This window comes from Trichomycterus rosablanca, chromosome 19, assembly GCF_030014385.1.
Source record: "Trichomycterus rosablanca isolate fTriRos1 chromosome 19, fTriRos1.hap1, whole genome shotgun sequence".
Taxonomy (NCBI): Eukaryota; Metazoa; Chordata; class Actinopteri; order Siluriformes; family Trichomycteridae; genus Trichomycterus; species Trichomycterus rosablanca.
The window spans coordinates 4,674,640-4,701,293 of NC_086006.1; the positions used below are offsets into that span (position 1 = coordinate 4,674,640).

At 39.2% G+C, this 26,654-nt stretch overlaps 1 protein-coding gene across 1 annotated transcript in view; it reads left to right on the forward strand.

Moving 5' to 3' along the window:
• The window catches only part of pex14 (peroxisomal biogenesis factor 14), a 77,390-nt gene that overhangs the window by 13,994 nt on the left and 36,742 nt on the right, over positions 1 to 26,654 (forward strand). Inside the window, exon 3 of the mRNA XM_063015448.1 lies at positions 16,873 to 16,957. Within this exon, the coding sequence (XP_062871518.1) occupies positions 16,873 to 16,957 (85 nt within the window). The remainder of the gene's footprint in view (positions 1 to 16,872; positions 16,958 to 26,654) is intronic.

Here is a 26,654-nt window from a genome sequence, read left to right on the forward strand (position 1 = left end):
ACCTTCAAATGTACTTAAGTATGAAAGTAAAAGTATAATGATTTATTGTGGTTCTAATGTTTTATGATCATTTCTGTAACAAGACTCTTGATTAATCAACTCATTTTAGGTGAAAAGACTCGTGTGTCATTAATTAAGCTTAACTGACTAAGCTAAATTGGGTTATACCTATTAATTAAGATAAACATGTAACATTTAGTGCTGAGCAAATGCTAAACAATAACAGTATTAAGTATATTAATGACATTAAATTCATAATTTTTTTAAAACAAAGCAACAAACAGCTAAAAATGTTTGATAAGTAGTGGAAATGAATGGGGCTCTATGGGATGTTTGGAACTATACAGAGCTCCACAACCCGGAAGCTGCGCAGAAAAAATGTCCCGCCCCCTTTCCAACGGTTCCCTATGGGAGTGTCGCCACTCTGTTCTCTCTACCGCTCTGGGTTCGACTAATTGCTTCTTAGTTTTTCTTTTTTGTTTGTTTAGCCGGATCCCACATCGTCTTTTGTAATATGAAAATTGATATTAATTAACTGTCACGTTTTCTTAGTTGGATAAAAATTAGCAAGAGAAAAATGCAAATTTGGATCCACGTTTCTATGTAACCTTGAAAAACTGTCTGGCAGCTGGTCAATATTTAGAAAAAGACATTTTTGAGTGGCGCGGTGCCTCGGTGGGTAGCACGGTCACCTCGCAGCAAGAAGGTCCTGGGTTGGGTTCGATTCCTAGGGCGGTCCGGGTCCTTTCTGTGTGGAGTTTGCATGTTCTTCCTGTGTCTGTGTGGGTTTCCTGCGGGAGCTCCGGTTTCCTCCCACAGTCCAAAGACGTGCAAGTGAGATGAATTGGAGATACAAAATTGTCCATGACATTTTTTTTTGTGACCCAGTACAGACTTTTCACAGTACAGATTTATATCAGGTTCATGATTGTTTCACTTTTCGAGGGTTTAGTGCCCGTTTAGTGAGTGTTGAAACATCCTCTTTTTATGAGTGGAGTTGTTGGAAGAATGTAGAATGAAAAGTGCTTTTCTGTACTGAAGTCAGACTGTATTGAAGCCCAGCTGAATTGTTCAGCTGTTAGTAAAAGTGCACCTGTTTACCCACAATGCCCTCTTTATGCAGCTGGTACCACTCACACCTGCTGCACCTGTACACAGCAGCTGACTTTAGCCAGCATATTTGTCAAAAGATTATGAAATATAGAAGAATGAATGCCTTTATTTGTTATATACACCGATCAGCCATAACATTAAAACCACCTCCTTGTTTCTACACTCACTGTCCATTTTATCAGCTCCACTTACCATATAGAAGCACTTTGTAGTTCTACAATTACTGACTGTAGTCTTCGCATAAAACCAGCTTGTTTGGAAGTTGGGGTCAGAGCGCAGGGTCAGCCGTTGTACTGCGCCCCTGGAGCAGACAGGGTTAAGGGCCTTGCTCAGGGGCCCAACAGTGGCTGCATAGCAGAACTTTGATTTGAACCGACAATCTTCCGACATTCAAACATTTTAAACACGCTGTCCCTGAACTGGAGCAGTTATTGAAATACTTATCATAAAAATTTCCCTGTGGTCCTTTACTTTTAGAAAGGAAAAGGAAAGCTCTGCTCTCTACACATCACGCTGTTCATATTGTCCGAACAGTTCTGTCTCCACATGCACATCCTGATCAGTTCACCTCTAGTCACGTGTTTAGGGTACGAAGCATGACTGGTAACATCTCAGACAGTCATAGTACACATTTACTGTCCCTCTACAACAATCTCCTCGTTATGATTCCTTTACTATATAAAGCATTTCTCAGAATCTGTAGCTTTATTTGTAGAAAAATGTATTCTGACTCAACAGACGTAAATCAGCTTTATCTCACCATATACAGCATTACTATTTTCTTAGGTTTCTCTGAAAAGGGTAAATGTTGAGGCATTATGTGAGGTTTTGGTGGTGCAGGTTACCGATCTTTTGTTACTGATTTTCGGTTTGATGTGTCACTGAGTAAACCAGAGAAAACAGTTTTCGGTTTTGAATTGGCTGCCCCAAATTGCCTTTAGGTGTCAGTAAATACAGTAAGTGAGTAAAACGTGTGTTTATGATGGATTAGTGCATTTAAAATAGTAAATATAATACATATATTCTCAAAGAATGAGTTTGTTTTTGTTTTAAAATTATTTTTTTACTTAATTTTTTTTTTATCCTTAGTATTCTTATATATCCTTATCTCTTATCAAAAATGACACCATCTGAGCCAGATGTTCGCAACAACCAACCGCTGAGGAGCAGATACAGCAGCGGCGGCGGAGATGGTTTGGATACGTGTGCAGAATGGCTGTGAACAGAATTTCGTACCAACTCCTATGGAGTAAACCACCCTCCCAGTGCAAAATCCAACAAACTACACCGAAGAAAACGTGGTCCAAACAAATTGAAGTAGATCTAACAAACCTTCGGCTCACTCTCAACCAAGCTAAAGCACTTGCCATGGACCGCAAAGCTTGGAGAAACATCACAGAGCAGGCTCGAAATCCTATGGCACCCACAGCAGCGTACTGGTTACGGGACCGCCCCCCACCCAAACGCTAGCTAGTGACCTCAGATCAGATATATCCTTATATATACACACAAGGTCATATTATGAGGTCACTCAGACCTACACGGCTCTATGGCTGGGTGAGAGGAAAATCCGGCAACAGACACCAGAGGTTGGTTTGGTGTAAAAAGGAGTGGTTATACTGGACAGAACAGGCATAATTCAGCCTTATCTTGGAATATATATACCATACCATTGGGGGCTCAGTGGGTAGCACTGTTGCCTTACAGCAAGAAGGTCCTGGGTTCGATTCCCAGATGGAGCGGTCTGGGTCCCTTCTGTGCAGAGTTTACATGTTCTCCCTGTGTTTGCGTGGGTTTCCTCCAGGAGCTCGGGTTTCCTCCCACAGTCCAACGACGTGCAAGTGAGGTGAATTGGAGATACTAAATTGTCCAAGACTGTGTTTGACATTAAAAACTTGAACTGATGAATCTTGTGTAACCTGTAACTACCGTTTCTGTCATGAATGTAACCACAGTGGGTAAAACATGATGTTAAAAACCTAATAAATAAATATTACCATTGGGTTTTTAAGAACAGGGCAAACAATGGTGCAGGTTACTGATCTTCAGTTGCTGGTTTTCACATCATTGTTTCACTTTAAGTGAACAACAGAAAACAGGTTTTAGTTTCGGGTTTACTGTGTTAACCAGAAACAAAACATGAACCTGATTTCAAACGTCAGATCTTTTCTTCAGTTGCTCTAATCAATCTTGATGGATCTGACTGACAGGAAAAGCTTGGCAGGCCAGACAGTTCGGTTCCTCCTGTGTTTTTGTGGCACTACCACTTGTGAACATTAGATGGTGATATTAATCTTCTGAGACTCGGTTCTTCTCTTCAAGCTTTCTCGTTGTCTCTGGTTTCGGCCCTGCTGTCTGTCGTCCCATCTTCTGGTCTTTCTTTTTCCCTTCCATGATGTTCTTTTATTATTTTAATAAGGCCAAAACTTTTCTGTTGTTTGTTCTGATGAGGTTCTGAGATGTTTTGCCTTCACACCTTTAACCACACTGTTATGCACCCACATTTACACACACACTCTCTCTCTCTCTCACACGCATACTGAATGGTGGGCTGGAAGGGTTGATGGGGGGGTGTCAGCCACAAGAGGGTCACGCCACCAATTCCTAGCCTTTTGAAAGCTGCAAAATTGTTGATCCACGACGCATGATTAGCATCCTCCCCTATTGAATGCGGCCTGGTGCGAGATGATAATGTCAGCCGAATGTCACAATCTGTCCGGCGCTGCTGTGCTCGTTCTCTCAAAGTGTCACATTGCGCTTAGGCCTAATCAATTGATCTTGGGCAAGCACATTTCCCTTTAATGGTCACCCCACTGTACATCTATTAGCCGTTTTTGCGGTGGAAAAGCAGACGTGTGTAACTGTATTCCCGGTGGAGCTGTGTGGGTCATACCGAGATTCAGAATTAAAGGTGCTTTTGGTTGGATTTTCTTTTGGTTGGATTAAAGGTGCTTTCTCACTTACAGGAGAAACTATAAAATATTATGTCTCATATTTGACCAAACATCTTCTGTTATAGTGTCCTTAGGACAATAGGCACATGCTTTCATTCTTTAAACATGATCTAAATTCTTATTATTTTTGCCAAAATGCCATTTAAAAAATCTGAACATTGTTCTAATGTATGTTTCATAAATCCATTTTTTTTGCTTCTTTGTAAGAAGACAGATTGTCTGTAGGCTGTGAGAATGATGACGGTTACAGTGCAGTTCAACTGTTAAGTAACTTCCTCCCATGTGCCCAATTTCCAGGTGGCTCCGAACCCACCACACAGTCCTGACCATAATGAAACAACTGGTGAAAAAGAAATCATCATTATTAGAATAACTATGATCATTTAGACGAGGAAGTGTTCAAACTTTGGTGTATTTATTTTACTTTATTGCCCCGTGTGGGTTTCCTCCGGGAGCTCCGGTTTCCTTCCACAGTCCAAAGACGTGCAAGTGAGGTGAACTGGAGAAACAAAATTGTCCATGACTGTGTTTGGCATTAAACTTGTGAACTGATGAATCTTGTGTAACCATTAACTACCGGTTCTGTCATGAATGTAACCAAAGTGTGTAAAACTTGATGAAAAATCCTAATAAAATAAAAATAACATAGCCAAATATCCTCTCTATTATATCTTCTATGTTATAAATATCCGAGAAGGATGGGGGTCCTTTTGAGCCTGGTTCTTTTAAAGGTTTGTAATATTTGGAGATTTTTTCTTACCTCTTTTGCCCTCTGCTTAAAACAGGGTTTTTTTTGGTCCTAGGACCAGTAAAGTTGCTCTTAGACAATGTCCATTGTAAAAACGATAAGATAAGATAATCCTTTATTAGTCCCACAGTGGGGAAATTCACAGTGTTGCAGCAGTGAAGGGATATCAAGGCACTCAGTACAAAAAATAGACAAAGTAACAGTACAATGTATAACAATATTGACATTAATAAAAGTCAATAAGTCAGTAATAAAAGTAAAAAATACTGTGTTAATCATTTTGGTACTGGGAACTTTAGGAGGCCCAGTTTGCTACTTGTAGAAAATCTTTTACTATAAAACCAGCTGCAGCTTGCACAAAAATGTATTTAATATTGTGACCGTATTTATTATAATATCCACTATTAATTAAATTGTCACTTATTTTTGTTTTCTCTTTTTGAAGAAAATAACAAACAATACTTTATTGTACATGAGTGAAGTTTTTGGCTTTTCTACCCACTTCTGCAGGTTAGGGCGAACTGTGCTCATCCCAAGTAGCCACCAGTGGAACGTAACACTCACAGTGGGCAGTAAGATTCCTAAGCAGTATCCACATAGTGCCATTTTCATTTGGCTCCAATCAGCTAATTGGATGTGAAGGCTGGTCGTCCCTTCAGTGGAAATGAGGGGCAAGGTTCCACTGCCAGCACAAGATTGCCTTTGTGTTTATCCTCGTGTCTTATAAATGGCATGTTGCGTCGTGGCATCGTCCTATTATCTGTCATTGTTCATTTATGTTCTGCGCAGTCTTTCATTTTTTTTTAAAAAGTTGGTCTATGAATGATTTGGGTCGTTTTTGTGGTGTCATTTTGTATTTATATCCTCTGTAGCCAAAATCCTTGATCATCACTGTAACAGATTCTTATATTTTAGAAGCCAAATTGGCAGATTCAGCTTTATTTGTTGGTGCTGGAGTGGCTCAGCGGTCTATTATGATGGCTAACTATGCTTTTGGCCAACTGGGCATCTACACAGACACGATTGGTTATGTCTGATGAAGTCTTCTGATGGATTGGCACCCTGTCCAGGGCGTTCCTGCCGGTTTCCCAATAGAACCAGACAAACCGGATGATGAACATTAAATGAACAATTTTATTATATTGTTCTATTTGTGGGTTAAATAAATACACAAATGAACTAGCAGTTGGAATGCTTGCTTATCTAAATGATCACAGTTATTCTAATAATGTCAGGACAGGTCAGGACTGTGGTGGGTTCAGAGCCACTCGGAAACTGGGCGCATGGGAGGAAGTCACTTTGGACAGGACACCAATCGGCTAAAGGAAAAATGTTCCTTGTAAGAGAATTAGCCAGTTTGATTTGATTTAGTGTGTGCAAGTGTGTTATACGCTGCGCTGGAAGATGTGTAGACTGTCACTGAATGTCATCATTGACTGTAAAAGTAGTTGGAGAAAAAAGAAAAGCCTCAAATTACAGGAAAGCGACGCTGCTTTAAAGAACAAAGGAGATCGATGGCAGTACATTAAACTTTATGCGATTGGGGGAGAAAAAAAATCAACTAATTAAAATTGATTACACTTGCTTTGTAAAAGTGTTCCTGAATTAAATTATTGTATGAAAACATTTTGACCAATTGAGGAGCTGAGGAAGTATCCATTACTGGATTGCTGCTGGAGTGTTTGTGGCGGGCGGCTCTGAGTAGTTTGTCGTGTCGGCCGGGTGTTTTTATGAAGCCTGAGTGCCGGTGTTTCATGTGCGCTCACCGTTCCCTCCCTCTCCGTCACCCTCCACCTGCCCATTCAGGCCTTTTACCTGAATTAAAAGGTACTGGTGAAAAATATCCAGCCTTTTCTCTTTCCCCGAGTGTCGGTAAGCACAGCAGAGTCGATATTTATACGACTTTTGGTTTTCTAAATGTACTGAGCCGGGTCTGAATGTGCCCTCAGCCTGCCTAGCTGTTTTGGTGAAATGTGCCATTCATCGTGTTTCTGTAAAAACTAAGAATGAACTATTAGGATGAATAGCTCAGGTCTGATATGAAGCTAATGGACTTTGAAAAGTGTCACTTTTTTAATGAATTTTCTAATTACTGTTCCTCATCTGAGCTCCTGTAGGAAGTCGCACTGCCTCTGAAAACTGGTGTGCGTCTGTTTTCACTGGTTGCCATTAAAAATAGATGTTTTCCTCCATCAGTCCTGCAGTGAGGCACCTTTACATTTACCAGGCTTCATCTGACCCGCAGTGCTCCCAACCTCCACGCTCTCTTATTAAAAATACTGACTGACTTAATCAGCCAGCTATGTTTAAATGATTTACAAAAAGGAATGAAGAGAAATTTGCTTAGTTAAAGCAACAATGTTAAAACTGAAACAATTCTCAAACAGTTAACCTATCTATATAAAACTGAAAGCACACACAAAACAGACAAAACAAAAAGTGAACGAGAAAGACATTGATGATATGATCCTTTATATAAAAAAGGGCGGCACAGTGGCTTGGTGGGTGGCAATGTCACCTCACAGCAAGGAGGTCCTGGGTTTGAATCCCAGGTGGAGCGGTCCGAGTCCTTTTTGTGTATAGTTTGCATGTTCTCCTTGTGTCTGTGTGGGTTCACTCAGGGAGCTCCGGTTTCCTCTCACAGTCTAACTGTGTCATAAATGTAACCACAGTGTGTAAAACATGACGTTAAAATTCTAATAAATGAATAAATAAAACTGAAAACACATATAAAACAGACAAAACAAAAAGTGAACGAGAAAGACATTGATGATATGATCCTTTATATATAAAAAAAGAGGCAGCACGGGGGCTCGGTGGGTAGAACTGTCGCCTTACAGCAAGAAGGTTCTGGGTTCAATCCCCAGGTGGGGCGGTCTGGGTTCTTTCTGTGTGGAGCATGGGTTTCCTCCGGGAGCTCCAACAACATGCAAGTGAGGTGAACTGGAGATCCAAAATTGTTCATGTGTTTGACATTAAACTTGAGCTCATGAGTCTTGTGTAGCCAGTGATTACCTGTCCTGTCATGAATGTAACCAAAGTGTGTGAAATGTGATGTCAAAATCCTAATTATTGAAATAATATATATATAAATAAGACTAAACGATCCTGTGTTAAATCAATAAATAAACAAACAGTAAATAGGTGCATTGTTTTTTGGTTGTTAAAAGAAATCCTCACATAAAATAATACAGAAATAATCCTCATTCATCAAAGGTTTAAGACTGAATGTGTATATATAAAACAAGACCAATAAAACAAGTACAAGTTAGTCAACAATAAAACAAGTTAGTTAGTTCTGACCTCTTCATGGACATCCCGCAGCATGCCAACTCAGGGTTGAAATGTATTCCTGATCTTGTGTATCCTCTGGAAAACAATTAGTTTTTCCTGTATTTGGATTCTTGAACTCTATCTGGTGATGTCCTGGTGTAAAGATGTCGTTTTGGTTGTTGAACATATTGGTAATGAAAAGTCTTCATACTCAGAAAGGTTAATTAGTCGCTCTTAAAGTGCTTATGGCAGATGTAGCTGTTCTAAATGAGCAAAAATAAAATTGGTATTGCTCTCTTGTTCCAACATGCACTCTCAGAGTCAGAGTCAAGTGTCATTTCTCTTCACTGTTCCCGGGAGAGCCTCGGCGCTAGCTAAAGGTCAGTTTAACAGGAAAAGATGTCATAATTAGAAGGACATTTAGCGACATTCTTTTAAATGATTAAAAACATCGTTCAGGGCATCAGCCATTTAGCACATAGAAGGAACGGCTAATTGAATCAAAATCCCAGTTCATTTTTTTTCCTGCTTTTGGAAACACGGGCTCGCTGCACTGAAAGCATGCTAGACAAGCGTCTCTGTTACAGAGCCGTCGGTGAGAGCAGTTAATTAATATTGAAAGTCAGCTATACTCTCTTCCTTTCTCCTGCCCTCCCCACCCCCGTCTCTCTCTCCTTTAACCTTTGTTTTGGAGGAACCTGAGACCTTGCTAACACAATTGCACCTGTCTCTATTAGCCTTTTATTATATCAAGGCTGCTTCTGCACAAATGTACAGGGCAATTTAAAATGAATTGATTCACACCGAGTCTGGATATCAGGAGCTGATAATGATTTCCTTTTAGCTTTCTTTATCGTTTCCTTTTAGCACCGCTGTTGGCCCCATCTACTGTCAGCTCTGGTGTCCTCTTTAAATGAGACACTATCACTGACCACAATGCATCTGCCTTACTGTGTATAACACTAGGGCTGCGCAATAGTGGCTGAAATGGTTATCATGATAATTTTGCTTAATACCTATTGTACTAAATATTTACTGGACCTGACTGAATACATGCTGTACACTATAAGGCTATGTTGCCTAAAATGGATCTTTATTTAAAATGAGGTGGCCATTAGTTACATTAAAATAATTAAAAATAAAGTAATCAAAATAACAAAAGCACAAGTTTGCCTCCATAAAAGAAAATGCAAAAGTTAAATACTGGTCAATGTCCTGGTAGTTCCAGCTACCCTGTAGTCAGTGGGTACAATGCAGTAACACACTCCAGACGGGACACCAATGCATCACGCGGCCATCCAATGCATGTAGACGCCCGACCATCTAATAGCACCACTGGGAATTCAAACCTTAAACACGAGCAGTAATGGGCACCACCCAAGTGCTTCAGGTTTATTTTTTATTATTTAAAAAGTCCATTAATGTGTCAGGAATTTTAATTTTTTATTATTTACACAAGTAACAAATAATCAAAGAGATTCAGAACAGAGCCGTTTAAAGTTTGGTGCTGACTTTTTGAATGCATCATGGATTATTCATCATTTTCCAATCATTTTAATTTGTACATCATCCTTTAATTCTGTTCAAAACCTGATAGAATGAATTAGCCAGTGTTTGCTAATGCTAGATTGTACAAAGACGTTTGATAATACAATTTTCAACAACCAAAAGGACACTGTTAGGTTGCTTATTTAATTCAGAATGTTTTAAATAGAAAGATTTGTGTTTGGTCGTATCCAGTGTAAGATGATAATTCATTGGTCGAAAAATCTAAAATTCAGTCCTTTTTCTCAGGATTAATGCTATATAAATAACACCCTTTATTTACAGCATGCTACCACAAATTTAAATACATTTAATAAAGAACTATCTAATTTTCTTCTGGCTATAACTAATTTAGCAGTTAAATTGCATAAACATCAGTAAACAAACACAAGAAGCTTAAAAATACTGTAATGATTGAAATATATACGATTGTTTAAAGTGACACTTATTATTATATTATCTATGACTTGTACCTGACCTAAAGAAGATCTGCAGTGTGTTTATTGTATGTGTGTAATTTATTCTTTACCCCCAGCAGCCACAATATGTAACCAGACAGGCAGTTAAAATCTGTTGAGACTCATTAGAAATATAGCTAATTCTTAAATTTATAGAGAAAGTTATAATTTAATGACATTGAATAAAAATGAGGGCTGCACAATTACAATTTTTTAAAGTAAGCTTGTTTTTAACAAAACCTAAGTGCTTGTATTATTATTATTATTATTATTATTATCACTATTATGGTTATCATTATTATGAGTCCATTTATGATTATCACAATTATTTTATAATTGTTTATTATAAGAATATTATTACTAGAAAAAAAAATAGTTTACTTATTAATATAATAATAATAATAATATAAATAATAATAATAATGCTGTTGTTATTGTTTCTATTATTATTATTATTCCAAAGATCACTCTTATGATTGTCATTATTCTGATTCTTATTCTTATTAATACAATTATTTAATAATTAATAATAATAACAATATTATTATTGTTAATATTGCTGTAGTTGATTTTGAGTTGCTGTATGTAGATTTATTTCCTTTCAGCTGTGTGGATAAGTGAATTTTTAAATAAAAAGCAGCAGACTTCGTATCTCTGAACTTGTAGTGAAATTGTCTCGTTTTCTGCTTCTGTAGTTAGATGGCAGCATTTCTAAGCAAAACGGCGTTTTTAAAGTTCAGAGTTTGTTTTACAGACGAATCGGTTAAACAGTTCAACCCTGTGTTCATCAGAGAGGAAATCCTTTACCTACAGCCCAGAAACACACACACACACACACACACACACACACACACACACACACACACACACACACACACACACACACACACACATAACACACACACACACACACACACACACACACATAACACACACACACACACACCAGAATTCTGCTTCAGTCTTACAGCAATTGATCCTGTGACACTTAAACCACTTTCAGTTTTATGCAGTATTTTAAAATAAAATGATTCATCAGGTATTTCATGAGCTACAGGATTATTACAAAACGTCCAAAACGACAAATACAGGGTCAAAGGTTTTGCTTTACATACTTTAAATGATGTTTTAGGAATATGATGAGACTGATGATAAAATCTCATGTTTGATATTTATACTCATTACTGTAATTCACAGCCAGATTAACTGTTAGCTGATTTTATTTATTTCCATTATCTTTTATTCTCATACTAGATTTTTATTCTGTTTTTCATCCAAACTGTATTTTTATTTCTAGATATCAAATTGTATTGGATTATACACTATATACTATAAGTTAATGCATGTACGAAGCAACAAGCTGTGTAGCACAAAAAAATCAGGCATAATAATGCTGAATAATGTTTCCATATTAACCAATATAAACGACCTTTCAAACGTTAAAACGAACCAGCAGATTTAATAAACGAGGACCTGCTTTAGATTTTGATTTCATGCAGGTTAGAGATTCAATGTGGTTTTAATATAAAGTGTTTATATTACTGTACTAACACTTAATGTATTTACAGCTTTAAAAACATCACGTTTAATCATATTCTGATTTTCTTTCTATATTATTTATGCAGCTGCTTCAGAAGAGAAAAGTAAAGAACAGTGAAGTTACTAAATGGTGCTTTGTTTAAAATGTATGGAGAAGGTTTGATTGCTGTGGAATAATTTTATAACGTGAAAAAGCTTCTTTAATTTTAGCAGTTTATTGAAAAAGTGCGGCTGGATCAATTGCAGGTGGCTCTTGTTTCTCGATAATAGCAAAAAACATCAAAATGACAAAATGTTTGAAATTTGCTGATCGTTTAGTTATTCCAGTGTTTTTATCTGTTTTAGATTCATATTTGGTTGTGAAAAAAATTTTAAGAGCCGTCTGTATCTGTTACCCTGTTTGGGTTTGTTTTTTGAAGGAACTAGTTTTAAAGAGGACATTTTAAAGAGGCTTTACAAATAATAAATAATAATAATAATAAATAACAAATAATTTACAAATAAAAAAGATTCCATGTGATTTAATGACGTCTTTCTAGTCTATTAAATTTTTCGTTGTGTCACTATACTTAGGTAATATTCACTGGCTGGTTTTTCTTAACCTGTAAAGCCCCTCAAGTGACATAAATAAATTTAAAATAATATAAGCCAATAATAAATAATGCAAAAAAAATAAATAACATTTTAATTTTCATCTTGGCTTTCATTTTCAAAACATTGGCTTAATTTTTTTTTTTTTGCTCAATAGTATATTTTACATTACATAAAATGAGGTCACTGGGCCAGTAAGATCCACTGGCTTTTTTTTTTTTTTTTTTTTAAGTAAATCCATGGATTATTTAGTTTTTGGGAGAGGGTTGCCATTGTTTCAAAAAGCTCCTTTTTGGATCTGAAATCATTACTTTTAAGACCAGATGCTTGCTTAACACTTTATACACTGTTAGAAGGTGAGACCCAAATCTGTGTAGGTCAATAAATAAGTCAATTTTACATAGAAGCACAAGTGTGCCGCTATAAAAGAAGCAGGTCAGATGTCATTAGCGTGAGGGATATCATTTCTTCCTCCAAATTTCAGAGAAGTGTGAAGGAAAGTGCTCTATTAAAGCCGTGTCCAATCCAAACTCGATAAGAACGCTGTATGATTTGTGAGACTTGCTCCAGTCATCAGGTTCAGCGTGGCAGCAATGTCTCCAGGCATGCCGCTTAATGCTACCCGGCCTCTGTGATTGAGTTTTCGCCACTTTTTAAGTTGCGCCTGACACTTGATCAGTTATCTCATTTGTAAAGATTATTGGTTAGAACACAAAGCACTTTCAGTGCATTAGCAATTTTAGCCTTACAAGAAACACTAGAAAATAATGGTTATTAACAAAGAGTATTTACTGGTATTCAGCAAAGCAACATGCGGCCACCTTTTTAATTTAGGTTAATATTTGGCCTGCCAAAGCAAATGTGCCTTGTACTGACTGAGAGTGATGCAGCTCTCCCCCTTAAAAGCACAATTGTGCGCTACTACCTTACACTACGACGAGGGGGATCTATAAGTCAATAAGTAGACAAGACTAAAATCTGCACAATGTGGTTATAATTGATTGAGATGTCTGAGTGGAACTTGCATAAAGCAGCTATGTCATCTGCAAAGAAAAGCACTTTTCTTCTCCCTGTAGATCACATGCAACACTCGGGGAAAATAAATGGACATCTGCCTCATTTGTAATCCCACTTTGGGGTTCATCTTTTAGGGAAGTGTTTAGAAGAATGCCCGGCCCTGTCCATCAGTGGTTGATGTAAAAGCTTGTCTCGGCCCCCAAAAATTATTTCGATTGATCGGTGATCAATTGAGAGGGCTGTAATTTTGTAATTTGCAAAAATGAAATGATCCATAGCATGTTTTTGGCCTGCGCTGATTCAATTAGGAAATGATTGAATGTTTTTAACATCGTATTTGTTGAAGAAACCCTGTCGTGTTATTAGATACGGACCTCTGGTAGTTTCTGCCGTATATGTGAATTAAGGCCAGGGTCGTGTAGTACAGATTATACTATCGATGTCAATGAATAAGTGGTTACCCGATTATCCCTCAAAAAAACATTGTTTACTTAATGCTGTTGGTTAAAAATGCCATTTAAATTGATTACCAAAGCTTGATTTCAGTTGAGGTCTATACAGAGAAAGAGCGCCAATTTGAAACCCATCTTCAGTGTTTTTAATCTGAACAGGAACTTTTTAAATGCATTTATATTACTTAATAATATAAATTACTTAAAAATAATAAACTACAGAATATTGACATATTAAAATCACAAACAGTAACTGTTGTTTCTTCCGAAAACGATGTAGATATTTTGCATCATGTCGTATTATAAAGGTAGAACTCCTGTCTTGTCCAAAGACACTGTTGTCAGCTGCCCTTTAAATTTTACTTGCATTATTAGTTAGCTCTTGTAATAAACTGCTAACAAGTCTGTTTAAAATCTGCTTTTTAAACTTTTATCGTGCTGTACTACATTACTGCCACTTTTACCAGTTTACACTGTATATTAATCAAAAAGTATGTGTGACGTTCATATAAACCTAAAATGTTTTTATATTTTGATGGGATGCTATGACCTTGTCGGTTATCGGTTAACCGTTAACTAATGACAGTCGGGTATCAGTTAAAGGAAATTGTTGTGACTTTTGGTGACGATTAAAGATTAGGAAAGGAATTAGAGGAACAGTGCAGGTAGGATCAGAATCAGAATCTATTATTTATTCGCCTGTGTAACAGGTGTACAAGGAATTTCTCTTGGTGCAGGTGTCAACATTTAGATGTAGTAAAATAATATAAAAAAAGGTATATTATGTAAACATAGACATTTATCTAAACATAAACAGTACATTAACAAAACTTCAAGTAGAAAATTGTGCATCGGAGAAATAGAAGTGATTATTATTCCAAATAATAGGGTAGGGTGCATATGTGTGCAGCACAATTAGGGTCAGCCATAATCTTCCCTGCCCTGAGTTTACTGATGTTTTTGTTTCAGTGTTTTGGAGACAAAACCCATATAGACGTGAGAAGAACATACCCAACTTCTCAGACTGGGATTTAAAGCTCATACCCAGCTTTACTTGCAGGTATTGAGCTCACAAGATGATGGCACGACAAATTCTTGGGTCACCATACACTTACCTGGCAACCTCAACCTCAGGCCTATAGGTGTGAAAAGCTTGCAGTAGAGTCACTGCACCTTTTTGAATAATGAGGAGCCAGTTGAAGTGGTTTGGAACTGATACAGTGGAGAAGTCTGGGAATCCCACAGTGGGAGCTTCATTGTGTTGGTAAGGATTGAGAAATCTGTAGTGAGCTTCTCAGCCTGCAGCCTTGGCCACCCTCTTGAGGAAATGTGGAAGGAAGAAGAAAAGAGGATTAGACTACTGAAAAAAACTGCTCATTTATACTTATTATTATTATTATTCAATTGAGGTGCTCTGGTTGGGCAGATAGTGTGGGTGCTGTAGTGTATCATGGCTTCTGAGGTCTAATCCTCGTCTCTGGTCGCTGTTTGTGACCCCGTCTTGCTTGTGTAGCTTTTGTCTGAAAATGCTCCAAAATTTCCAAAAACATGTCAGTGGGTGGATTTGTTGCTTTACAATACAGATTACTTTAAATCGAGTAAGTCTGTTTTGTCTGGTGATTTACTGGTGGTTTTATCCAGGTTCTATTAGTGACCTGCACCCATTGTTTCTGTGAGGCGCAGAACCTGGTCCAATCCTGATCAGAATAAAAGGGTTATTAAATAGAAGTGAATGCTTTGCTTTTAATAAATCTGCTTAGTGTAAGTTTTTAGATGTATTTAAAGCATTACATTCACTTTTAAATGCAGCAGGAATATCTACATGTTTGCTATAAAGGTCTTTGCAGGATTAAGTGCCGGCCGTGTAATCAGATGTCTGATTCTGATCTGATGGAGTTATTATGTTGTAAATGGATCCTGTAATATTCTTAGATCAGGAAATACTAACATAATCAGGGCCGACGTCGGACCTCGTGCTCCAAATTGGTTATCATTTGACTTTCCCTGTTTGTCTTCGTACCACGGACCCTCCTGAAGGAAGAATAAATCACACTCTATACTGTAAACCAAAGCTGAAATCAATATTATGATTTTTGTTGTTGTTGCTGTTTTTTCTTATATCACTCGGTCTTTATTTGATTCTGCAGAGTTACATCCACGCTCAGCCTGCCTTCCCGTTACACATTGTCCTCAGCCTATTTTCAAAATGCAATTCTTTTGGAGCTGAAACAGGTCTTTAGTATATGCACTGCATTACCTAAAACGAATTACGGCAGACAAGCGCGCTCAATCACTTTTTATCTTTTGCCGCTTAAAGAAAAAGAAGAGTAATCAAAACCTTTCAACCTATTAGAGGGATGACTTTTACAATTGAATCACGGGGACCACAGGTGCGATAACGAGAGCGCTCAGCTGCCGTCTCGAGTGCGCGCTCCCACCCAGCTCCAGATGTTATTTCATGTTTATCTGTTCTTTAAAAGCTCCACTTCGCAGGCTCCACTTCAAATTCCTGGTGTAATGGCGTTTAAGGAAGCCGGCCGTTTTTTTTATTCTGGCGCAAAGCCGTGCTAAAGTGGCAAATTAAGGGGCATCTCGAAGGAAAACAGGATGGAATCGATCAACAGCCCACTGCACTTACAACTACATATGTCCTGATATTTAATTTTCTAGTGCATTAACACGTGGTCATTACAACACGCTGGCCGGGTTATTTAATCAGAATGCATTTTCTTCTTTAAGAATCGCTGAAGTTTTCAGCCAGGTATTCGGCACTTATTAGATACAGATGAGCACTCCAGCATTAAGTATAGATTTTCAGTCCCTGCTCACTTAAGGCTTGGAGTTTGTCTTAAAGAGGATAATGGCAAATTAAAGTCCATACCCCATTTATTCAGCAAAGCTTGATGGGATAATTTTATAACTGCTGATTCACTCATTTCCTAGATTTATCTCTAAAGAGGTTTGGTGGTCTAGCCTCCATATACTTACGGTGTGGGGTAGTTTCTCTAAAGTTCCTGCTCTTGGTCAGTGATATACCACCGCACAGGAGACGTGTAACAGTAATTTCCCCTGGAAGAATTATTTCACCTTTTATTTGTAATGTGTTTTTGAGCATGCCATTTGCTGAGCTTCCCTTAAAGTTACTTAACTTTTTGTTTCCTCCCCCCTTCGACCTTTTACAGATTTCCACAGCGGTGAAGTTCCTGCAGAACCCAAAAGTTCGTCAAAGTCCACTGGCTGTCAGAAAAGCTTTCCTGAAGAAGAAAGGTGAGTGCTATTACAATAAGGCATCGAATGATACTTATTGTTATTTCTGCAAAAGAATGCACACACACACACACTTCAAAAAAGCATTTCACTGCTAGTTATACCATGTATGACCTCAATGTGACAAATAAAACTTGATTGACACACACATACTATATGGACAAAAGTATCAGGACACAGCTTTTTTTTCTATTTTATTAATGCATTGTCTCCGCTGCTGGTGGATCCCTGATTGCAGTCGAGGTGGGTATATTGCGTGAGTGGGTATATACTCACGCCTCCTCCGACCCGCTCGCAGCCCTTAGCGGAACCCTTTTTCACCTATGCACCCTGCACAGGCGCCTCTCTATCTGCCAATCAGGGTCCTTACACAGTGTTTGCAGACCCCACCCATATAGTCCGGTCATCCCGCCCTAGCAGAGACGTGTCTGCTGCAGGCACTGCCGATTATGCCCGCTAGATGGCGCCCAGCCGACCGGTGGCAACGGCGAGTTTCGAACCGAGGAGTTCAGAATATCGGCGCTGGTGTGCTAGCGGAATATCCCGCTGCGCCACCTGGGCGCGTAGCTTTTTGTTTTCTAATTAATGTGTTTCAGCTACAACAATTGCTAACAGGTGTAATAAATAAAATATGAAAAATACATTATATATTTCCTTCTTTGCAGCAACAGTTTAGGGAAGGTCCTGTTCAGTCCCAGCATGATTGCTCCTGGTACAGTGGTAGCTCAGTGGTTAAGGTTGCCGGTTCAGGCCCCACCATCACCAAGTTGCCACTGTTGGGCCCCTGAGCACGGTCCTTAACCCTCAATTGCTCAAGTTGTATTCAGTCATAATTGTAAATGTAAAATGCTCCTGTGCTTAAAGCAAGGTCTGATAAAGCTCAGTTTAAAGGAACTCCAGTGTCCTGACCTGTCTCACCAAACAGCTCTGGAATGAACCGGACCGTCACCCGAGACAGGTGTAGCCTAGTGGTTTAGGTACTTGATTAGTAATCAGAACGTTGCTGGTTCAAGCCCCACTACTGCCAGGTTGCTGCTGTTGGGCCCTTGAGCAAGGCCCTTAACCCTCAATTGCTCAGACTGTATATAGTCACAGTACTGTAAGTCGCTTTGGATAAAAGCGTCTGCTGAAAATGTAAATCTAAACTGAGGCTTTCTTGCCCAGCCATACAAATGCTGTTTTAACTGAATGGGCACAAATTCCCACAGACATATTTCATATTTCAAGTCTTGTGAGAAGCCTTTTTAAAAGTGTGGTGTCTGTTCTAGATGAAAAGATCACACAACGGTCACTCTATTTTAATACCGTTCTTTGTTTATTTTGAAATAGCAAAGAAACCGGAACAGACGATTATTTTAGCTGTTTTTTGTTTGATTGTGAGCTTTACTAAGAAAGTTGCAAAATTAGCTAATTTGCAGTAAAGTCTTTGTTATTAACCATGTGAGCTGAGTTAAAGAAAGTACCTGGTGGTAATTACTACCTCAATTCTACCATCCACCAGTTCAACCAGTTATTATTTATTAACTAATCTCCCTATTTACATGACCATTAGTCAGGGGTCATATAAATATAGCAGACACGGGCAGTTGTGTCTGTGTACACGCCTGGTTGGCTGATAGCACTGCTGGGATTCAAACCCAGGTCTCAGCGAGTTTCCACTAGTCAGATTGTGTCTAAAACGGTCAACTAGCACTAAATGAAAAATACTCTCCGCTTACACGCTCCACCGATGAGATCATTTGCTTTTAGGAGTGAAAGGTCAGCACCATGGTTGCAGGCCCTGAGGGGTCACACCGGGGTCGATTTCACTGCGCGGGGCTTGAATCCTGGCTGTCGGGGGATAAATGACCTACTTCTTCTTTGGGATACACAAAATTAATATTGACAAACTCTGCTGTACTTTGAGTGCGACTGTCAATTCCGGTCGCTCGCAGCATTGTAAAGCTTTTACTTAATTTAGCCGTTATCATAAATATTAAAGGGCCGGAATACACGGCAAGGTTTTATCGACCAGAGGAGCCGCGTGGGGTGAGCAGGCATTTGCATTCACTCTGCATTCTGAGCCGTTAATCAATGTGTGTGTGTGTGTGTGTATGTGTGATGTATGCCACACACTGCATGGAGCCGTCACTCATTACTTCATACCCCGAACTAAGAGAAGTCATGAACATGACACAAAGCGCTTTAACATGTTCTTAAAATTGGGAATTGTGAAAGAAGGACGTCATTCTGGGCGCCCAGTTGGCACAGCAGGATAATCTGCTAGCACAGGGTTTCTGTCGCGAGCCAAAAAAATGGTTCACAGACAAAAATAATTAAAAAAAAACAAATTTTAACAGTCACATAAAAAAGTGACTTGTACACTAACTAAATGGTTCACAGACAAGGCTTTACGTTACACATTGTAAACCACAGTGTGACCAGATTGCCACAATTTTCATTAATTAATTAGATTTCGGGGTGGCGTGGTGGCTCGGTGGGTAGCACTGTCGCCTCACAGCAAGAAGGTCCTGGGTTCGATCCCTAGGCAGTGCGGTCCAGGTCCTTTCTGTGCGGAGTTTGCATGTTCTCCCCGTGTCTGCGTGGGTTTCCTCCGAGAGCTCTGGTTTCCTCCCACAGTCCAAAAACATGCCGTCAGATTAAATGGAGACACTGAATTGCCCTATAGGTGAATGGGTGTGTGTATGTGTAAGTGTGTCTGCCCTGCGATGGCCTGGTGCCCCATCCAGGGGGTTACTGTGTGTCATGCACCCATTGAACAGCTGGGATAGGCTCCCCCCCCCCCCCCCCTCAAGCGACCCTAACTGGATAAGCAGCTAAGAAAGTGAGTGAGTGAGTAATTCGATTTTGTTTTGAGTTTTGTTTTGAGTTTTGTTTTGATAAATTTAAAGTGTTTTGATGTGTTGATTAGGTCGTGGTACAAATTATGGACAAAATGCGGGTCGTTGGCACACCAGCGCGTGTTTGCTGAGTTTATAAAGAAAGAAATCAACTGTACATAGACAAATGATCTGGAGCAAAATACTTTACTAGCTTGTTCTTTTGAGGTGCAGCACAGAGATGATCACGTGTGTAGAGAAGCACACTTTTCCATTGATTATGGAATCCACAAAAATGCTCTCAATATGTAAACACACATCAAACATTGTCAGCACACTACACCACAAAAAAGTCTGTTACACTAACTTAATTGCTGTATGATTGCTAGGACCCTCATATCGCATATAGCACCTTGTATTTCATTCTGTACGTAAATGAAAAATGTTTTATAGTTATAAACAAACCTTACATTTTGAATTTCACAACTAATTGAATATTACACAGGAAAAGACTCGTTTTATGCTCCGTGACACGATTTTCACAGCCATGAATTAGGTAGGGTCTTAATTATAATTGTAGGTCAGTTCAGATAAAAGCGTCTGCTAAATATAAATGGTATATGTGAAATGTAAGAACAAGGAGGGGTGTCCACATACTTTCGAGCTTCTTCGTATAGTGGTCGTGGTCTTATACTGGAGTCTGTAAATGCAAAATCCCCTCCATTAAACTGCATTAGTGCAAACGTTACATTTCTTCTCTTATTACATTATGCCACTATAGAACTGAAACCCTTTCTAAAGGATGTGATGATCTTTGCCTGGAACAAATTAAAACAGGTTTAAATGACCTCTGAAAACGGTGAGGGAATTTTCCCATGATTCCTGCCTTTGCTCTTAGCTCGGCGTAAAACCTTTTCTTTAGTATTAACGTAATATTGCCTCTCACAGGAGACATCTATTCCTTACATTGAATGATCTAATCTCATCATCACATCCGGCTTTAACGTTCTTCCCTCCTGACACAGATTAGAGCTTCTACATGTGACGTCTTCCTTTTTATTTCCTCTCTAAAAGTCTTACTTTATTTTAAAAGCTCATTCAAGTGCTGAGATTCCAGCTCTGGTGTCAGAAGGTGGTCTCGTCTGCTTGTGGAGTGTTTAAGCTCACTACACATGATACAGGTTACCATCGGATATGAAAATTGATTTCCTCACTGGTCTCGTTCACAGGACGAGGTTATCACGACGATCTGGTGCCCTCTGTATTTTACTCATAAGTATGTCTGGTTAGCAGCAGGTTTGCTTTATTTAGGATTCATGGATCACTTGCCGTTCTGTCTGGATCTGGATTATTTCTGTAATATCACTATTTCACGTCATCTGTTTGAGTTTGATTTGTCTTGTTGAGTAATTTCAGTAGCACTGCATGAATCACCTTCGGTCCAAATGGTTACAACGTTGTGCAGCTGTCCACCTATCCGGGCATCCCATACAAACACAATCGGCCTTGTTGTGAGTGGGGTGTGAGGAAGAGGTGGTTGGGGTTTGTCACATGAAGTTTTGTCACATGGGGGTCCTGCTCAGATCCTAAATGGGGTACAGGAAGGTGACAAAGTGTGCAGAGCAACAGTCAGTAATTGTATACACACAAAATGTATTGGTACTGTCAGTGTAGATTACAAAATGATCAATGATTGTACAAACCAGATAGGTGTACCTAATAAAGTGCTTGGGGTGTGTGTGTGTTTATGGTTATAGAGATTAGATTTTTTATTTATTACTCTGTTTATTTTTAAAAGCCAATAAACTTCTCAAAATGTTTGACAAACGTGACAACCTTTAATATTATAACAAATATCACAAGCTATACATTAAAAATAAATATGAAACCTGAAAGTGATCTTTTCCTGCCATCCAACATCCATCACAATAGGATGTTGGGACCCGAGTGTCTGTCCCAAGCCCAGATAAATAGGAGGGTTGCGTTAGAAAGGTTGTCCTGAATAAAAATAGTACTAAATTAAATATACAGACGATTGATCCACATTGGCGACATTGGAGCAGCTTTAAAAAATCATTATTTACAAGTTGCCAAATCTGACAATATTTAATATTTCACTTTGTCCTTTTTTTTCTGCCAGTCAAACGTTCTCTCACATCGATGTTCTTGACGGCAGCACTCGTGTTGTAACATCTGTTTATTTAGATAATCAATAAAATACTCCTGCAGATGTTGAAGGTCTTTGAATGTCTGTCCAGTTTCCAGGTCACTAGGTTGCTTTTTAGAATGAAATGTTACTTTTAAACGGTTCCCGCTTGTAAAGCTGCCGTGAGCTGCCGTTTGTTGAGCAAACAAGCAGCCATGACGAAGAGTTTGCATGGTAAAACAGCAGCTTCAGTATCAACAGCACGGTGCTAATCACAGTACTGCTGCAGCGTTCGGTCAGTCTGGTGCAGTCACGCATGTGTGCAGTCGGCCGAGTTTAGTTTGGTTAACCTTCTGTTTGCTTTTGCAGTTTAATTGCTTGTTTTACTTTCATATATATGTACAGTTTTATGCAAATGTTTTGGCACCCCTAGTGAAAGCAGCCTTTGCAGCAAACTAATTAAAACTAAAGAAGGCATGTAACTAAAAACTAACACAAAAGTTTTTTGATTTATGATGGGTAAAGCATTGTTTTAATTCTTTTTTAACATCTGATGCTTGATTCCATTTAATTTGTAATAGAAATCTTATAAATAAATAAATAAAAGTGCAGTCCTAAACTTTAAAAATGAAAATATATAATGGACTAAAGTGACACAAATGTGTTAAACACAGTGTTACAACTTAAATACGTGAATAATACATAAATAATAAATAAATAATTTAATTTGAGAGTGCAGCTGCAGTCTGTACAGATCAGGAGCACCCATTACAAACACACTCTTGGCAGCACGGTGGCTTAGTGGGTAGCACTGTCGCCTCACAGCAAGAAGGTCCTGTGTTCGATTCCCAGGTGGGGCGGTCCGGGTTCTTTCTGTGTGGAGTTTGCATGTTCTCCCCATGTCTGCTTGGGTTTCCTCTGGGTCCTCCGGTTTCCTCCCACAGTCCAAAGACGTGCAGTGAGGTGAATTGGAGATGCTAAATTGTCCATGACTGTGTTCGATATAACCTTTGAACCGATTAATCTTGTGTAATGAGTAACTACCGTTTCTGTCATGAATGTAACCAAAGTGTAAATGACGTTAAAATCCTAATAAACAAACAAACGAACACACTCTTACCCGCCCTCAGTGCACATGTGTCAGCTCTGTTTCCACACTGCATTCAGAGATTCTAATCCAAACAGGAAAATGTTTTACACGTTTCTATCATTTAAATAATAAATGTCAAAACTATTGCACTTTAAAATCTGACTGTATGTGAAACTCACTGCACTGGCCCTTTTTGTTTTTTTACAAATACAATGTGGATATTTTGCATCTTAATAAAGCATGTGTGACCTATGTCGGTTTTTGGTAAACTGTCAGCTAATGACGGTCAGTTAAAAGAAATTAGTGAAATTTTTTATCCTTTTTTTAAAAAATTTTTTTTACAAATGTATATACTTTACAATTGTTTTGTACAGTTTTTCTTTAGAGATTTAGTTTTTAGTTTTCTTTATGCATTCCCCCCCCTTTTCTCCCTTTTTCTCCCTTTTTAGCGCGTCCAATTGCCTGATTGCGTCATGCTTCCTCTCCACCAATGCCGATCCCAGCTCTGATTGAGGAGAACGAAGCTAACCCACGCCCCCTCCGACACGTGGGCAGCAGCCGTATGCATCTTATCATCTACATTTTGATGAGTGCAGTGCAGCTCAGCGTTGTGTATGGAGAGACACACCCTGAGAGCACTCTTTTCTCATCTGTATGCAGGCGCCATCAATCAGCCAGCAGAGGTCATAATTGCATTAGTTATGAGAGAGACCCCATCCGGCTTAGTCCCGCCCATATCTGAACAACAGGCCAATCGTTGTTCATGTGGCTGCTCAGCCTAACCGGCAGGCAGAGCTGAGATTCGATACGATGTATTCGAGATCCCAGCTCTGGTGTTCCATCGTGTGTTTTTACCGCTGCGCCACCTGAGCGGCCAAGAGATTTTCTTTTAAATTGTCTGTACACGTACAAAGAATGATCATACCACAAAAGTAAACATGACCAGCGCTGTTTGCTTTGACAGCTTCAAAGATTAAGAATAAAAAGGTAGCGGCGTCAGTTGTCACTGATCTGTGCTTAAAGCGACTCCATCAGCGGAGTCCATCATGGTTTTTGAGTAACCCCCACACACCGCCAGTGGACGAAGCTCGGCTCGGTTTGGATGAAGTCTTTGTACAGAGAGTCGTCTCTGAATAGCCCGGCCGCTCTTCTCTGTAAATTTGCATGTCATGGAAAATCACCTTGTGTCAGCACAGGGCCGTTTTGACTTCGCTTCACCTTGAACAATGTAATTATGTCACAACGTTGTAGCACTTTGAAAGCGACTCGAGCAATTTGAAGGCTAGCAGGGAGGGAGGCTAATCTGCAGGCAAAGTGCTGAGTAATCTTAAGCCAATTTTACTTTATTAAATTTCGCACAAAATTTGCCTGTTTTTTTCCCAGAGTCCCGCTGAGTTCACAGAAGGCAATTTCGGCGAGCGGGGCCGCTCCTTGTGTTGACGTCTATTATGTCGGTTTTTTACTTATTTTTCAAAGCAGAAGTGTGTTTTGATTGACATGGTTCATATTAAAACATGACTTAAATACTCCAGCTTTGATGTAACCCTAAATTTTCGCATTTTTGAGTCAATACCCATTAATTAGGATTTGGGTTAAACCAAGGTCAGGCTAATAAACCGTTTATATACATAACATACCATTCATCCATCTTAAAAGTGTCCTAAATATGCATTTTAATTAGGTATGTATTAAGTATGTACAATACACTACATAGCCAAAAGTGTATGACCACTTGTACAGCAGTTTCATTCAGACTGTTGATCATTATTAACTAGTCATAATGGAAATAAAGGTGCTATAATAAAGTGTCAGTTTATGAACCCCAACCTCAAAAGAATGACCAGCAGAAAGAAGGTAGTTTTGACAACCACATCCTTTTAGAATCGCTCCTAAAAGATAGATCCTGCAAGTCCCTGGAACTGTACTTTAGGGGTAAAAATCATTTTCCCAAAAGTGTCAGCAGAAACTGTATGACTAAACGGTATCACGTCCATTATTTTAGTACAAGAGTACTCTGATGCTGACTGAATAGCCCTGCTGACTGGTTGCATCCCAGTTTATCCCAAAGCTATTGCATGGGGTTGAGGTTAAACCTCTGTGCAGGGCAGTTAAGCTATTCCAAACCAAACCATGGAACTTACTTTGTGCCTGGGTGGCATTACCATGTAGGATCAATGCTTGTAAATGCCTCTTACAGACTATTGTAATGACACAAGGCTAAAAAAAAATCTAGGAAACCCAGCCTAAGCCATTAAAACAATACCAGACCAACCTACTTCTTACCTAAAAATGTCAGGGCGGCACGGTGGCTTGGTGTGTAGCACTGTCACCTCACAGCAGCAAGGTCCTGGGTTCGATCCCCAGGTGGGGCGGTCTGGGTCCTTTCTGTGTGGACTTTGCATGTTCTCCCCGTGTCTGCGTGGGTTTCCTCAGGGAGCTCTGGTTTCCTCCCACAGTCCAAAGACATGCAAGTGAAGTAAATTGGAGATACAAAATTGTCTATGACTGTGTTCGATATAACCTTGTGAACTGATGAATCTTGTGTAATGAGTAACTACTGTTTCTGTCATGAATGTAACCAAAGTGTAAAACAATGTAATCGCCAATGCGCACCCATGGTGGGCAGTGGTAGCTCAGTGGTTAAGTTACTAAAGTAGTAATCAGAAGGTTGCTGGTTCAAGCCTCACCATCACCAAGTTGCCACTGTTGGGCCCTTGAGCAAGGCCCTTAACCCCCACTTGCTTAAATTGTATTCAGTGATGATTGTAAGTTGCTTTGGATAAAAGCGTTTGGTGTGATTTTCTCCACTTGGCTTTGTGCATGCTGCGCTTAGGCTTGTGGCTGCCTGATCAGCCCTGAAAACCTGATCTATAAAGTTCTTAAAGGATTGTTTGCTGCTGATGTTGCTTTCAGATTCAGTTTGGAATTTTGTAGTGAGTGTTGCAGTCTAGAGCAGGTGATTCTTAGGAACAGCTTACTTACATGCTTGGAAATCATGTTCATCATCATACAGATGCGTCTTTGTCTTCTGTCTGGTCAGGAATGATGACCTGATTTGTCACGGTGCTGAAATCCTTCGACACTGATGCATTTTCAATGTGACCCGTTGTAGATTGCGTAGCTATACACTTCATTTTATGCACATTAGAAAAGGCTTTAAATGAACGCATTAGAAGTGGTGTGTATACTTTTGATCATGGGGGTGTGCTGGGGTGTAGGGCGTGCATTGTGATTTAAAGAACTGAGGAACATGTTGCCTGTAGGTACAAATCAAGCCAAAACGTGATACTGTGCCTGATACTGTGTAAACATATTTTTTAATTTCATCTCTGAGCACATCTGTACGTTGCTGTATGTTCTTTATTAGAAAGGAATCTTAGTTGAAGGCTGTAAATGTCCTTTTTTTATTTAAAACACCCCCACACCCCACCATGCCGCCTGTCTGCTGACCTGCCGAGCACCTTCCATCCGACTCGATCACACCGCCAACAGAACAGCGTGTGTCCACCCTAATTTTTAATACACTTTAATGTCATATTTATGTAAATATTGTCGTTTTTTGCTCCGTATTAGCGGCCAGAAATGTCACAGCTCACATAAAATAAAACAATAGCGCCTGGCGCTGAGCGGGATTTTAATTGG